This window comes from Ursus maritimus, unplaced genomic scaffold (genome assembly GCF_017311325.1).
Source record: "Ursus maritimus isolate PB19 unplaced genomic scaffold, ASM1731132v1 scaffold_23, whole genome shotgun sequence".
Lineage (NCBI taxonomy): Eukaryota > Metazoa > Chordata > Mammalia > Carnivora > Ursidae > Ursus > Ursus maritimus.
The window spans coordinates 42,246,163-42,261,841 of record NW_024424786.1 but is presented as its reverse complement, the minus strand read 5'-3'; the positions used below and the strand labels follow the sequence as shown (position 1 = coordinate 42,261,841).

At 53.6% G+C, this 15,679-nt stretch overlaps 1 protein-coding gene across 2 annotated transcripts in view; it reads left to right on the top strand.

The window, feature by feature from the left end:
* The window catches only part of CHKA (choline kinase alpha), a 58,491-nt gene that overhangs the window by 34,834 nt on the left and 7,978 nt on the right, over positions 1 to 15,679 (top strand). Inside the window, exons 3-9 of one of the 2 annotated variants that reach the window (XM_040639548.1) lie at positions 61 to 114; positions 6,720 to 6,833; positions 9,780 to 9,913; positions 10,183 to 10,287; positions 10,808 to 10,866; positions 12,531 to 12,618; positions 13,072 to 13,180. In XM_040639548.1, the coding sequence (XP_040495482.1) occupies positions 61 to 114; positions 6,720 to 6,833; positions 9,780 to 9,913; positions 10,183 to 10,287; positions 10,808 to 10,866; positions 12,531 to 12,618; positions 13,072 to 13,180 (663 nt within the window). The remainder of the gene's footprint in view (positions 1 to 60; positions 115 to 6,719; positions 6,834 to 9,779; positions 9,914 to 10,182; positions 10,288 to 10,807; positions 10,867 to 12,530; positions 12,619 to 13,071; positions 13,181 to 15,679) is intronic. The other variant, XM_040639549.1, reaches the window with a different exon arrangement.

Below are 15,679 nucleotides of genomic sequence, written 5' to 3'. Positions count from 1 at the left end.
GTTAGTGTCTGTTTGGTGTTCCCCATCTTACCAGAAGTGTTTGCTTTTTCTCATTCATAGAGGTCCTGTAATAAAGAGGGATCCGAACAACCTCAGAAAGAAAATGAATTTCAAGTAAGTAATTCAGTCCGTTCTGCGTCTGTCTGAGGTGTAAGCGGTGTTCGTGGTACCTGCCCGCTCGCCGCCCCCAGAGGGCCGCGGCCGTGTCTCAGAGGATGGGCTCTTGCCGCGCGGGGAGCCACCTCAGTAAGCACGAGCGTGCCCCGGGTATTTTTAGTTCCTCCAGAGGACAGGCAGCGGACGTGCGGTGTCCTTAGGGCAATCTAAACAGCATCTGGGGTGCCGAGAGAAGGCGGTTTGGGGAGACGCTTGTGCGTGACAGGACGCGGAGGCAGCCCGGCTCGTGTGCTGTGCCTCTGACCCCCCTCCTTCCGTCCGCGCAACACGGAAGCAGGCACGTCCCCGGGTGAGCAGGAGGCCTTTCCCGTGGGCGGTACCCTGGTCAGAAGGGCCTCTTCCCAGTTAGAATGCCCCCCCCCGCCCAAAATGCTTATGTTCAGAAGAGCTTGAGGTCAAGAGTGCTGAGGTGTCGACCTGGTCCCTCTGCAAAGCTCAGAAGTGGGGGAGCTCAGAGCAGTGGTGTCCACAGGCCAGGGGGCGAACACCTTCGAGCACATGCAGGTTTGCACAGAAGTACGCACGCCCCCACAGCACAGACGTAAGTGCACTGGTTTTACTCGCTGTAGACTAGTTATTGCAATCGTTGAGAAATAAGAATTAAGAAGAGGTGAGATTATAAAGGAATGAAAGTACTGATGTTTCCTCCTCATGTGGCGGTGGATTGTTCCGGGTACGCCCTGCTCTGGAGACCCCGGTCTAGTGGATCTAGAACGTGTGCTCTGGGTGACGCTGAGTGAAATGCCACTGGGCGGGGAGCGATGGACATGGAGTTTTCCGCCAGCCTGAGTCCTCAGTGTATAGGCCTGTGTGTGTCCCGGTGGCCGACAAGGCTGGGCCGTGGGGGCCTCCGTGATGCCAGTCCCACAGTGCGTTCCCAGTTCTGGTTAACTTGGCTTCTCAGCGGCACCTGGCAGCACCTGCCCTTTCTGAAATGTTTTCTTCCCCTCCTTGGCTCCTTTCTGGGCCTGATCTCGTGTTGTCTGAAGTGCCCCACGACTTGCCCGAGGCCCTCTTCCCCTGCTGCCCCTCAGCACCACCCACTGCCTGCCTCCCCTAGGCCGTCTCACCAGGTCCGAGGCTGAACACAGGGTCTCCGCCCCACTCCCTCCGAGGAACGTGTTTCTCCTTTCTCTGCAGACAGAAAGCCAGGAGGCCCCTCCGAGACGCTTTTCTCCCTCACCCCGTATCTGAAGCACGAGTCTGTTGTTTTCCCGCGAACTCTACCCTGGGCCTGTGCACACATCTCCTTCAGCGCCGCGCACCTCCCTGGTCCAGGCTGCCCCCGTCTCCTCTGGGGGCTGTGCTTCCATTCCTGCTCCGGTCGCTCCTCTGATCAGGTCAGCCTCTGGCCTGACACCCTTCGGCCCTCGCTGTGCCCCAGGTCAGCTTCCCCGTGGCCTGACTGCTGAGCTGTCCATTCTTTTCAGTGTCCTTCCCCATTCTTGCTCTCCAGCCACGTTGTCCTCAACTGTGTGGTTTTCTTCGCAGATACTGTTCCCTTCCAGTTGGAGTGCTCCCGACTTTACCCATTTCTCACCCCTGCTTCTGCTTGTAATTAGGACCTCACTCAAGGGTTGCTTCCCCACGGAGCCCTCCTGCTCTCTAGACTAGGTGTGTCTCTGTTTCGTGCCCTCACCGCGAGCACCGTCTGCCTCTCTCTGCACTTCCTCTGGCTGTAAGTTTGCAGCATGATGCGATTTGTGTCTGCCTCCTATTCTCGTGAGGGTCTAGACTCAGGGCAGGACCTCACCGCCTCTTGCTGCCTCGCGGTGGCTGTCATGCCCACTATCCAGTGGGATGCAGATAGAATTATCGAATGCTGGCTGCAGCCGGAGCCCATGCACAGCTCTGGAACATTCTGCCCCTCGCCTGCTGGTGCACACACTCCTCGTCTCTTCCTCTTCTCAGTCCAAGATGTTATTTGAGCCCCTTTGGATGGCTGGCCTTTGTCTGCAGTCTTTGACTCCTCTCATCTGAATGTTTCCTGCACTAACTGGCCTCTCTACAGCCTCACTGTCCCAGAGACCCCTCCCCTGCAGCTCCCTGCGGGAGGATGTTTTCCCATCACATCCTGGTACGGTGGGGGGTGAGGGGGGTGTCTTCTTGCTTTTTGCTCGTTCCTGCTTCCAAACCATTTCTCTTCTGTTGAAGACTCTCCTGAGAGCTGTCCTGGTTCAGTGAAGATTTCCCCGTCTGGCTTGGTCTGTGGACCCGGCCACCTTGCCCTCTCTGGGGCTGCACGCAAGCAGCTGGGAGGACCCCTGGCCTGTCTGGGAGGCTCGCCCTCCTGACCTGGCCCCTCCCTGCCCCTGGCTGGTATGTTCTCAGCCCTCATCTTCCCACTTCCAGCCCGGGAGCCATCTACATTTGTACCCGCCCTTCCCTTGTGCTCCCAACTCCAGCTGTCCTCTCTCCCTGTCCACGGGCGTGTCGCTGCTGTCCCTCACAGGGGACAGAGCTTGCCAGCCTTGCCCGCGTCTGTTCCATCTCTGTAGCAGGATTTCTTTTTTTCTTGGAAAAAAGTGTTGAGCATTTGGGACAGCACAGAATAACATAATAAACACCCTTACCCCGCTGGACAGAATTAGTAATTGATTTTGTCATATTGCTTGATTTCAGTCTTTTTTTGTATACGTTTATTTTTAACTTTTTATTTCAAACTAATTGTAGACTTACAGGAAGTTTGCAGAACTAGTACAGAGAGCTCCCCTACACCCCTTCCCCAGCTCCCCTGACGTTAACACGTAGCAAAGCCCTGGAGACCAGCACTGGCACAGTAACAACAACTAAGCTACAGGCCTTCCTTGAATTGCCCAGGTTTTCCCACGGATGCTTTCTTGTCCTGGTCCACGGTGAGGCCCGGACCCCACACTGCATTTGCTCGCTGTTCCTCCCTCGTCTGTCCCTCTTCCTCCGTGTTATAGTCCCGAGGCTCGTGAAGCACGCGGATCAGTTATTTCATAGAACGTTCCCTCAGTGTAGGTTCTCCGTCTCACCTTTTCTCATGACTGGAATGAGGTTATGCATTTTTAGCAAGAATACCACAGAAATGCTATTCTGTCTTCTCCAAAAGTTCATAATCTCGATATTCTTATTACAGGATTTTAATTTTTTTAAAATACAACAGTGTAGGTGAACTGAGTCGTGAGTCTGCACACCTCCACCCCCCAGCTGTCCCCCTTCCTCTTCCATTGGCCGTTCCCCCCGCCCCCCTGTCCCCTGCCCCCTTGCTCCTCTGGCACCATTCTTGTTCTCGTCACCAAGGACTTCCACGTTGCCCGGTCCAGTGTCCTCCTTGCCCTTCCCGCGTGTTTCCCCTGGGCAGCCGGCTCAGAACGCCTCTCCTGCCCCCATCGGAGTCAGGGCTTCACGTGGTGGATTGTAGTAAAACCTTGACGGGCTTGTGAAATGTCAGCATTTTTGTTGCTTTTTAAAATGAAGTAGGCTAGAAAATACTGGAAGGTCTTGCACGGTGGTGAGCGTGTAAGTTTGTTTTAGGGGTTGGGTGTGTTGGATAGCTTGCTGTGTAAAACATGCTCCTTCCTGTGGGGACGGTCACGGGCAGTGCTCAGGCTCTGTGTCGGCCGTGCGTTGGCCTTAGACGCTGTCGATGCGCTGAGGACTTCATGGCTGGCCCAGACCTCCCAGCTTCTCTGAGCTCATCTTGTCCTCTTCTTCCCTGACTGCTGTGCTCCACTCCCAGTTCCATGAATGCGCTTGCCTCTCACCGCTCAGGTGTCCGTGTCACCATCTCCTTCGAAGCAGCCGCCCCGCCCTGTCCCCGCCCTGTCCCCAGTTTCCCCCGGCTGCGCTGGCCTTGCACATTCTTGTCCGCTTCTCACACTGGAAGGCGGTCCCTGCAGGCAGCGCTCGTGTCTTGTTCGTGTTTCCTCAGGGCTTAGCACAGTGCCAGGCACGTAGTGGACATCCAGTAAGTATTTTGGGGCTGAATAATATGAATGTTTCGGAAGCCAAAGTAAATAGTTTCAAGTGGAGGTAGGACCTTCTGTCCCGAGAAAGTCGGACCAGCTGTAGGTGGGTGGCCGGTGGCCGCACCCAGGCGAGCTGAGGCAGTGGGCTGGGGGGTGCGGGTCCCGCCCTGCTCTCTCCTGTGCTCCTTTCCTGAAGCAGCAAGCAGGAAGGTGTTTGGAGACCTAGTAGTTACAAAAGGGCTTCCAGTGGTTGATGCGCTCATTCGAAGATTACATGCTGTCCTTCTTAACCTATGCATTTTTCGTGCTTCTTAACCTGTCCGTATGTCTTAAGTGTTTTCCTTCGTTTCTTCCTCCAGATTCTTTCCTCCACACGCAGCTCCCCTTTCTCCCTACCGGCAATAAATACTGAATTGTAGTATTACATGTGAACAAAGAGATCTCTTGTTTACAGTGTTCAGTCCCAGAGAGAATCACAGAGTGCTTGAGTCTCCGTCTATCTTCTCTCCACCGTCCCAGCGACAGGCTGACGTGGCTCCGGAGGACTCTGGGCAGTGTGTGTTCAGCCCAGTGACCGTGCGGCCTGTGGAATGCGTTCCCGGTGGCCTTTGTGCTGAGCGGACGTGCTGCACACGTGCTAGGCCTCCTGAAGGAACGCGGTGGGGCTTAACCTCTGTATAAAGTTCGCAACTTCAAACTCGAAGGCCTGTTAAGGATGGGGCACGAGCGTGTGTTTTATATGGAGCCCACCTCGACGCCCTTGAGCTTACTCACTTTACATGGAGGGAAACCGAAAAACAAATTTTAATTCTGATGAAACCTGGATGCCTAGACAGGAGAAATCCTGACAGAACTCTGAAATTCGGGGTGGGGGGTGCAGATGGCTGAGGGCTGTGCAGGGCCCCCAGCGGCAGCCTGCCTGCTGCCACATCCTGGAGCCACCAGCTCCCGGCCTGCCTTCACCGCGGCATTTCGCTCCGTACGGGTTCCAGGTGGAGAGTTCGAGAGACGCCTTGCAGACCGTGCACGCTCTCCTGCGGGCATCTCTGGCGCTGGACGAGGGGCCAGCAGTGACCGTACCTCTTCCAGGGGGTTCTCCTCTCACACCGTGCTCTGAACTCCGTGGACCTAACAGATGAATGCTGCATTGGTATTGCCCGTGTCTTAGTCTGCTCGGGCTGCCATAGCAGACACGGCGTGGCTGCTAACAGCAGACGTTCATTTCCCACTGGGCTGGAGGCTAGAGGTCTGAGGTCAGGGTGCTGCCTCCTCCCTGTGTCCTCACGTGGCAGAGGGACGGAGGAGGGACAGCAGGCTCTCTGGGACCCTTCGTATAAGGACACTGATCGCATGGGGGCCCCACACTTGTGACCTCATCAATACCTAACCACCTCCAAAGGCCCATCTCCAGGCACCTCCGCACTGGGGCTTAGGGCTTCAGTGCGTGAATTTGGGGAGGACACAGTTTAGCTCATAGCAGTCCTAGACACAAAACTGCAGATGAGTAAATAAAGATGAGGCCTCACAAGGTAGTCAGACCCCAATTGTGGCTGACACAAGACAGTGGCTAAACTATAATTGTGGGGGGTCACCGCCCAGCAAGTCTGTTTGCTCCCCCAAGTGTGGAAGTGACCAAATTACTTTTTCCTCTAATGTGGTTCCGTGTCCTTTGGAAAAATAACTTCTCTGTTTTCTGGTTTCTTCTCTATAACTTTAGCACCCTGTCATTGCCTGAGTAGGTCCTGTTGAGTGTCTGTTTTTATAAGCTGAGTTTAAAGAGCTGTTTCACTTTCGGCAGTGTTTCTGCGGGATTGTAGTCTCCAGGGGGCATTTCTTAACTGGGGGTGAATAAGGATCACTGGAAAGCATTTTCTAGCCACACTTGCCAGCCTCTCCTCAGACACAGCGGCCTAGAGGCTCACTTGCTGTTTAATGGCAAAGGACTAAGGAGTGAATTTGAACTGAAACCAAAAGATAGTTTTTGAAGGCAGGATGATTCTAGATTCCACATTGGCTATTAGAACTAAGATCGCATCTGAGCGTCATTGGGTTTTGACAAGAGACAAACGTTAAAATGGCAGCAGGGAGTAGATTAGGGGGAAGAGCCGAGCATAGACCCCGTGAATGCTCCATGCCAGGGTGCTCTTTGGACCCAAAAACAGGCCCAGATCTGTCAGTTGTCCTTAAGGTTGGGTTTGGGGGCAGAAGACCCCTGTGGCTGGTGCACTCCTGCTCCACGCTCCGGGCCGGAAAGCAGGCTAGCACGACCAGAATGGATGGCATTGTGGTGGCCTTTGGGAAGATGCCATGGGTGGAGCTCAGAGAAGGTTTAAAATAAATGCAAGTAAGAAAATACCAATAGACACTGTTCTATTTTCGAAATCAGTGACTGGGTTAAACTTGAATTTTCAGTCTCATCAGTAGAGTGTGATGGTTGCAAGCGAGGATCCTGCGGATTACAAAACGGTGGCCTCTGTTCCTTCGTACTTAAAGTGGGGGTGGCACTGGTAGCGCCCGGAGGTAGGGTTGCCGGGGTTAGATACCACCACTCCCGTGGAAGCCCTTGTGCCTGCACTCAGTAAACGTCCGGTGTGTTGTCTGTTTTAGGGGGCCGAGGCCATGGTTCTGGAGAGCGTTATGTTTGCCATTCTTGCAGAGAGGTCTCTTGGGCCAAAGCTGTACGGCATCTTTCCCCAAGGCCGCCTGGAGCAGTTCATCCCGGTAAGTTGTGTTCTCGACTGGTCAGTTGACAGGTGCCGCAGGCAGAAGACGGATTCTTTGTCTTGGTGCTGCAGGGGCCTGAGATGTCGTGGGCTGACATAGTAAATGGGACTTAACATGATGAAACTGTATCAGAAGTAAAGAAAAAACAGATTTCTGTTGAATTTACGTTAGAACCTCTGTCTTTCCTGCAAAGTTGTTCACCTAAATGAAGAATGTATATGAACCCTTACGTCCCATTGTCCCCTGCAGCTGTTTGCCCTGAACCTTTCCCCTTGCCCCTTGTTCCTCGCAATTTCTAGACTGCCTTTAGAACTCGCTGCAGAGCCCCGTGGCCCTGGCCACACCAAGCCACACCCGGGTCTCTGCTTTGTCTCCCAGCTCACTCCCTCTGAGTCTCCCCAGCTCCCATGTGCCAGTCAGCTTCCTCTGATGTTTCAAAGCCCAGCTCAAATCCTGTTTCCAGGAGTCGGGACTGTTTGCATTTTCTTGCTGTCCTGAGGCATTTCCAATGCTGCCGTAACACCTTCACCTGTGTGAGCTCCTCAAGGACCAGGGTCACGAATGGCGGCCTTCTTGTGCCCTGCCTCCCATGGCCACCTGTGTGTGCAGGGTTGCCCTGTACAGTCGGGTAGGTGATTAAGCACCAGACACCTGGCTGAGGGGATGCTCTGCTTGCCAGGACTCAGCCCGTGTTCAGCAGGATGCTGGAGGAAGGGGTGCTAATTGTCTAATCCCCACTGCCCAGAGGTAGGAGCCTTCTTGTGACCTGTCTCCCAGGAGGGCGCCCTCTGCTGGTTGATGCGGTTGCGCTTTCTGCAGCTGGCAGCCCCCCGGTGAGCCGAAACCAACGGCTGTGCCCTCACTACACGCCTTCAGTCTCTGCCCTGGCACCTGGCTGGCCACCTGGCGGGGTTTTCATTTATAACTGTCCCAATGAAGACCATAGCATCCGACTGGCATGAGAATCAAATGAGAGAATAAAGTATCTGAAAGCATGGAAAATCTGAAACACTTCCTATGGTTAGAAGTGGCAGCATCTTAACACAACACTGAGTGTTAAAACCAGATTGTGGAATGCTACAGATAGTCTACCATTTTAATAAAGCCCACTGAAAGCAAACTAAAAACTGTTTAAAATATACATGTGTGGTAAAACTTCTCTTTTTAGGGAAGGTAAAGGACCAGTGAGCACAACCCAGAATAATGGGACTGTCCTGTCCTGGACCAGGATCCTGGGTTGTAGCATCTGTGGGATTGATACTATTCTAGTTTTGAAATTGTATAGAATGTTGTATATAGTGAAGATTCTTTACAGTTCTGCTAAAGTGCTAGGTTGAGCTATGTGTAACTACCAGTCATCAACTGATTTGACCCCAGAAATGGTGATTTCATTTGGCTCAGCCTGCTAGCCTGTGTTATTTCCGGGTTAACTCTTGAGAACTGCATGGGGTGGGATGCATTCCACCTTGTCTGGTTCCCAGAGCCATTTTCCAGAAGGCCCAGGAGAGTAGTGACCTCTGAGGACCCTGGTCAGTCTCCTATTGATCTCTCCTGTGCTGGGAAAGGAGCTTGGAACTCTGAAATAGGTTCATCTTTGAGCACAGTTAGCCTTAGACTTCCACGATGCCAAAGTTCTGGCATTTTTTAACAGAGCCATGTGAAAGCTGAGTTCCCTCCCCTAGGAGCTGAGTTCCCTGTCCTTAACCTTGGCCCGATCACTTGATAACTTGGAGGATTCCCGAGTGGAGGAAGACACGGTTAAACCTGCTGCTTCCTTTTTTTTTTTTTTTTAAAGATTTTATTTATTTATTCGACAGAGATAGAGACAGCCAGCGAGAGAGGGGACACAAGCAGGGGGAGTGGGAGAGGAAGAAGCAGGCTCATAGCGGAGGAGCCTGATGTGGGGCTCGATCCCATAACGCCAGGATCACGCCCTGAGCCGAAGGCAGATGCTTACCCGCTGTGCCACCCAGGCGCCCCAAACCTGCTGCTCTCCGTGAGCTCTGAGCTCTCATCATCAGGCTCCCGCCACTTGTCAAGACCTCCCTGGCTGGGTGCCGGCCCAGAGCCCTTGCCTGCCTTGTCTGTTCTAGGTCAGAGCAGCCCCGGCAGGGACTCCGTGTCATGCTTCTCATGTTATAGAAATCAGAAAGTCAGACGCAGAAGTCTGAGTAGCGGGCCTTTGCCATGTGACTTTGAAATGAGGATTCAAGCCAGAATTGGAGCTGGGTGTTGTCTAACTTGGAGACACATCCTTCACCGCTGTGGCTGGGTGCTCTGGATTTTCAGAGGAATGCCTCTTTGGGGTTCTCTGGGGAACAGTGCATGTGGACAAGACAGACAGGTCTTAGTTGATTGTGATTTCCTCAGGAGGAGCTGGGTAAGCGCACTGGTGGGGGCTGGGACCCTCTGTTTCTTCATTCAGCTGTGTGCTCCGAGAGCCTGTGCCGTGCTGCAGATGCCACTGTGGCTGAGGGGGGCATGGCTCACCCTGAACTCCTGGCCGGGCCTCTCAGGAGGACCCGTGCTGAGCACCACATCTTGGCTGCGATGGGTCAGGCCGGGGTGTCCGAGCCACTGAAGGAGTTGGACACGGGCTCATGCAACAACCCTGAGCCCGGAGCTTTTAGCAGGGAGGAGGGCACGCTGTAGTGAGGGAAGAGAGAAGGGAGGGCGGAGTCCGCCTAAATGCTTGTATGTGAGAAGGGCCTTCTCACAGTTAAAAGGGTTCAAAATAAAATTGGCCTGTGGAGGTAGCCCCCTGCTTTCTGCGAAATGCCACGGCGGTCCCTGAGTCACCGTCGGCGGGGCGCGTTCCTCAGGGAGTTTCGTGCGCTGCTGAGACACCCTGCACAGCCGGCTGCCAGGTCTTTGCCTGGTGTGATCGCACCCCTCCAGGCTCCCCCGAGAAACGCTGTTTTCTGACTCCCTTGTTCATTCCAGAGCCGGCGCTTAGACACTGAAGAATTAAGTTTGCCAGATATTTCTGCAGAAATAGCCGAGAAAATGGCCACATTTCATGGTATGAAAATGCCATTCAATAAGGAACCAAAATGGCTTTTTGGAACAATGGAAAAGTAAGTGGTCAAACCGCTTGGCTCTAAGTTATCTATTAGCGGCTGCCAGAGGTTCCAGAGTGAGTACTCGCTTGCCACGGTGGTCAGAGGGCTTCCTCTGGTCCGCCGGGCTGAAGGGTGGGCAGGAGAGGAGCTTTCTAGAGAGCCTGGAGCCCCAGGCTCTGTCCCGGGGATGGGGGCTTCCCGCTGCCACTGCGTGATTGTACTTGACAGGAGCCCCCCATAAGCCGCAGCGAGCCGAGCAGTGATTTTGTTCTCCTTTCCTGCAGATACCTGAATCAGGTGCTGCGGATTAAGTTTGCTGGGGAGCCCCGGGTCAAGCAGCTCCATCGGCTCCTGCGCCTCAATCTGCCCCTGGAGCTGGAGTGCCTGCGGTGAGGAGCCCGAGGCCAGGGCAGCGGGGGTTTCTGAAACAGAAGCCGTGGGGGCTGGTGGGGGGACCGTTCAGCCTGAGCTCTGGGAGAAGGGGGGGCAGGAAGCTTGGCCTGCGAGTAGGGGCGCCACACGGTCTCTGGGGCGCACTCACCCCGAGCGCAAGGAGGCACTCATGGTGACAGTGGCACTAAGGACGTGGAGACCAGGATGGCGTTCGAGGCACTTGTGTCTTATTAGGAGAGACAGAGACAAGCAAACGTGTCCCCTAATGTCATATTGTGATGAGAGGTGTGACGGAAACCAGGGCCGGAGCCGACTGAGGAGGGGGCCCGCCCAGGGGAGAGCTGGGTGCGCGCGGGGGGCCGGCGTGGAGCTCCGGGTTGAGCTGGGGCCGTGTGATGGCAGTGCTCTCGGAGCGCATGGGGACAGCACTGCAGGGAGGCTGCGTGGCGATGCTGAGCACCAGTCCAGTACCCGGCGTGCGGAGGCATCTGACCTACGGTGTGATTCCCTTTCCAGGTCGCTGCTTGAATCCACCCCTTCTCCAGTTGTGTTTTGTCATAACGACTGTCAGGAAGGTAAGAATTGCTGCCTGTTACGTGAGGCCAGGTGTGTGTGTCTCCTTAGAAAGCGGCCTCCAGCGTGTGTGACACATGCCAGGTGTCCGCGCAGAGGGCGTACCTGCGTGAAATAGTGACCCAGCTCCAAGTGCAGTATTTATAACCCTGAAAAAGAATGAGGTCAAGTTTTTATGCAGATCAACAGAAAAGCTCCAGGATATATTAAGAGAAAAAAAGCAAGTTTTAGAAAAACACGTGGGGTGTCCTCCCATTTTTGTAAAAAATACATTCATAGAAGAAAAAATGCAAACATTCGCTAAACTGGGAGCTTGGATAAAGGACTGAAGCTTCCTAAGTCACATGTTTGTTCAGTGTTTAACTCTGGTGAACACACAACTTTGATAATCTGAGAATGCAGTAAGAGGTGACCGCCCCTGCTCAGTTTTGGGGGCCTTGCCCTGGCCACACCTTGCAGGTAGTCGAGGCCACCTGCTGTCCTGGGATCAGTTCACTCTGCCATGTCCTTGAGTTTCTCTGCCTTCCATAAAGTACGACGGAGCCTCCATCAAGCTGGGCAGCTCCCGCCGGTGCTGCTGTGGTGCCGGGCTTTGGTGAGGCTTTGCCTTGCTCTCTCTGTCCTCTGCATCAGCGCCGGCTCACGTCCACCCTTGGGCCCTTTGCCAGGCTCAGCAGTGTGTTATTAATTTTGACCACAAGTCCCTGTTGAAGACCAGTCATCAATCAGACATTAGTGTGATAGTTTAGTTTATTAATTAGCTGATCATTGTTGGCCAAGTCGAGCAGGGTATAGACGTGTGTTAGCAGGCGATAGTCATCTGTACAGATGTCACCAGTGGGGCCTGAGGGACGTGTGCTGGCCAGTGAGAGGCTGGAGGAAGTGGGGGTTGTACATTTACTTAGTCTGCTGTTCTGGGCATTTCCTTTTAAGGGCCCCTGGAAATGCAAGGTGTGTGCCGAAAAACTTAGAAAGAGCTCCTCCTGCAGAAACCCTGGAGACAGCGTAGCCAAAAAACTAGCAAAGCCTGGCTCACCGGTGCCCACCTGCCAGCCCGGCAGTGACAGATGCTGGATACCGTGTCACGTGGGGGGTGGGGGCTTGGAACGGATGCCTGAAGAGCCATTCTGGCCGCCAGTTCACTTCGGGCCCAGAATTCAGCCGTACAGGAAATATGGTAGAAGGAACGCTGCCTGTGGTCTCCTTGAGAACCAAGCGAGGGAGAGCAGCAGGGCCCTGCGGTGGCTGAGCTCGCTGTAGCATCCTCATCAGGGAGGACAGCAGGACACAGCTTCCTAGCTGTTGGGGAGGTCAGGTCGGCCAGAACTGCAGCAGGCCAGTCAAGCATTTTCCGTCGTGGCCCTGTGTGAAAAGTCCGGGGGGTGCTGCCCCAAGCTGAGGGAGAAACATTCTTGTTACCGGGTGAGCGTGGAGCCATGTTACTCTCGGGCTGCCGTGAACAGGGGCCCTTGTGTCAGTGTGACCAAAGGCCTTCTGCGGGGGGCCGGGCCTCGGGGGGCGGTGCTGCTCCCGGCGCTTGCTCACCGTGTGGTTGGGGTTCCCTCACAGGATCAGAACCACTCTTGGCCCTTCTGTTCAAGGACTTATGCCTTCAGCTGTGCAACACGCCCCCGGTAAATGGCACGTCATCTAAACCTTTTTGCAGGTAATATCTTGATGCTGGAGGGCAGAGAGAATTCTGAAAAGCAGAGACTGATGCTCATCGACTTCGAATACAGCAGTTATAATTACAGGTATGAAACCGCTACAGGAGGCAGTAGGCAGCCATGCCACGGTACCCTGGGAGCCAGCACACTCCGTCCCAGCGGCCTGCGGCGGCGCCGGAAGCAGCCCGGGCCCGTTCTCCACGGGTAGTGGGGGGCAGCGGTGTGAGCGATCAGAGCGTAGAGTGTGGTGTTTTGTTGGCTTCCGAGATCAGAGCACTGAGTGCAGGGAAATGCTCTTGAACAACGGCTCCTGCCTGGTGGGTCGGGTGGCGCTTTTGTAGCCTCAGAGGGCTCTGGTTCTGGTAACTGCCCTGTTGGCTCTCCCTGTCCCTGAGGCAGTCGTCCTTGGGGGACCTCAGGAAGGACAGTTGTTGCTGGGAGGGATGCTCGTGACTCGGCCTTTTCCCTTCCTTCTCTGACCAGGGAGCCTCGGGGCATGGCAGTTTGCCCCCTTCTCTGCAGCTCTTACCTCTTTTTTAGGGGATTCGACATTGGGAATCATTTCTGTGAATGGATGTATGACTATAACTACGAAAAGTACCCTTTCTTCAGAGCGAACACCCTGAAGTACCCCACCAAGAGACAACAGGTAGGGGACGGCTGTGTGTAGGCTTGATAGTAGGTGAACTGCCTGAGTCCGTTTTATACAGTTAGACTCGATTGCATCTTTGTTTTTGTTTTTAATGACACCCCCCCCTTTATAAAGATTTTATTTATTTGAGAGAGAGAGAGATAGCGAGAGAGAACACAAACCGGGGAGAGAGGGAGAAGCAGGCTCCCCACTGAGCAGGGAGCCCGATGTGGGACTTGATCCCAGAGCCCTGGGATCATGACCTGAGCCAAAAGCAGACGCTCAGCCGACTGAGCCACGCAGGCGCCCCATAGGACACCCTTTCTAAAGGACACCCTTTTTAAATCACAGAATGGTTAAGCAAACCCTTTTGCTCTAAAATGTTATTTTGTGTCAGGACAAAAACTTGACATTTTAATCCCTGTGCTGGAGATAACCTGTATTCATTCATTTGGAGAGCACAGTCTCTTTTATAGCTCCTTCTAGTTTTTTCCAAAAAGCCTAGCCTCTGATCTGCCTCCTGGCCTTCTTTGTGGGGATCACGGTGATTCCCATGTGTGTTTCACTCTGTGCAGACAGAAGTAGTCTTTTGGGCACCATGACTTAGTAGCTGCTGTGCTGTTACAGTTCTCTTTCCTGTCCTGAGTATGGGGGGAGGGGCTGCATGAAGAATCACCCCGTGGGGGGCGCCTGGGTGGCTCAGTTGGTTAGGTGTCTGCCTTTGGCTCAGGTCATGATGCCAGGATCCTGCGAGCCACAGGGAGCCTGCTTCTCCCTCTCCCTCTGCTCCTCCTCACCCTGCTTGTTCTCTCTCTCAAATAAACAAAATCTTAAAAAAAAAAAGAAAAGAAAAGAAAAAGAATCACCCTGTGGGAAGTTCCTCCTTGGGAGCCTCTACTCCATTCCTGAGCCCACCGTTGGAGCTGTGGGTTGAGAGTGAGTGGGTAGCGGTGTGGAAGCAAGCTGGGCTGGGGAGAGGGTACCCCGAGCCTGTGCAGGGCAGCAGCCCACCCCCCTACAGAACCCTGTTATGGGACAGCCCTTCCCCTGGCACCCCTGTCTGCTCAGCAGCATTTCGGGGAGGTCAGAGCGGCGTGAGGACAGGGATGCGGTCAGTTGCTGCTCAGATGTCTCTTGAGCTCTCACCTGTGCCAGGCACGGTGGCTGTGTCTTCAGCAGATGGCCCACATACTAGGGGCAGCCGTTCAAGTGTTGACTTGCTGTGGGACCAAAACCGCGTTGCCCTCTTCCCGCCGCACTGTAAGTAAGGCCGACAATGACGGGCTTGAGTGTGTCCCAAGCAAAGTGCCAGACCGGTTCTGGGCCTTGAGGTCATGCTGTATGAGAAGGAGGTTAGGGATTCCAGTTTCTGCCGTACTGAAGGGAAGCCCGACCTTTGTAAAAACTGGGCAGCCCCAGAGGTGTGAACTCTCCAGCCAGGAGGAGGGGGGTTTCTGCCGCTGAGAAGACAGGTTCCGCTGCGATGGAGGCAGAGCTGTGTACGTGCTCGGACCGCACAGCCACGGCAATGAAGGCAGTTCCAGTTTTTCTGAGCCGTTTTAAGAGTCACATAGAGGTGTTGGTCTTCATTAGCTTTCTGCACCTAGTAGGTAACCTCATGCTTTTCTCTCTTTAGTCCACTAATGAGATGTGTTAAAATGTTAAACCGTCTTAGAATCCCTAAAATACACCATTTTGAATGAGGTGTGTGGTTTCGGAGTGCTCTGTCAGGTCCAGTTAGTCTCTTATTTAGGAGTTTTACATCTATGCACACATGTGAAACAGGCTTTTAATGGTCATTTTAAAAATGATTATTCATATCTGTTTTTGGAATAAAAATTATGCTAGTCTAATAAAATTAGTGTCCCTTTGTAATTTTCTGGAACAAATTTATGAGATGACGTTCTTTGAAAATTTGGTAGACTTTGTAAGAAAGTGTGGTCCTAGAACTTTTGGCGAGGGAAGGTCATTAGTTACTATCTCTTACGGTATTGATCTATTCAAATTTTGTGTCTTCATTGGCCAATTAGAGCATTTAGTATCTCCCAGAAATTAACCCATCTCTGGCAGTTCAAGCATGGGTTTTAAAAACGGTGCCTGGATTTGAATCCCAGATCTGCCACTGTTCACTGTCACCTGCGGACTGTGTGTGCTTCCATTTCCTCATGTGCAGAAACAAAGGCTCAGGACGGTGCCTGCCACGTGGAGTTCAATAGGCACGAGCCATCCCCTTGCCTGTGCCAGGCTTACTCCTTCCGGAACGCCCTGCTAGGACAGCGCGCGAACTGGAACGCTGCTTTCTGGTGGTTGGGGGTGCTCCCTGTGAAAGCAGCCTGGGAGAAGGCAGATGGGCAGGGTGGTGGAGAGGCGGTGTTGGCATTCCAACTAGATGATCCGTTAATGATGTTCTTCTAGGTAAAGCAACTGCCCACTTTTTCCTCATTTATAAAAGAAAGTGAGTGGTGGTTTGCTGCGTTCTGGTGCCGTTTGGTATAGTGTGAGGTGCTGAAGAACGGG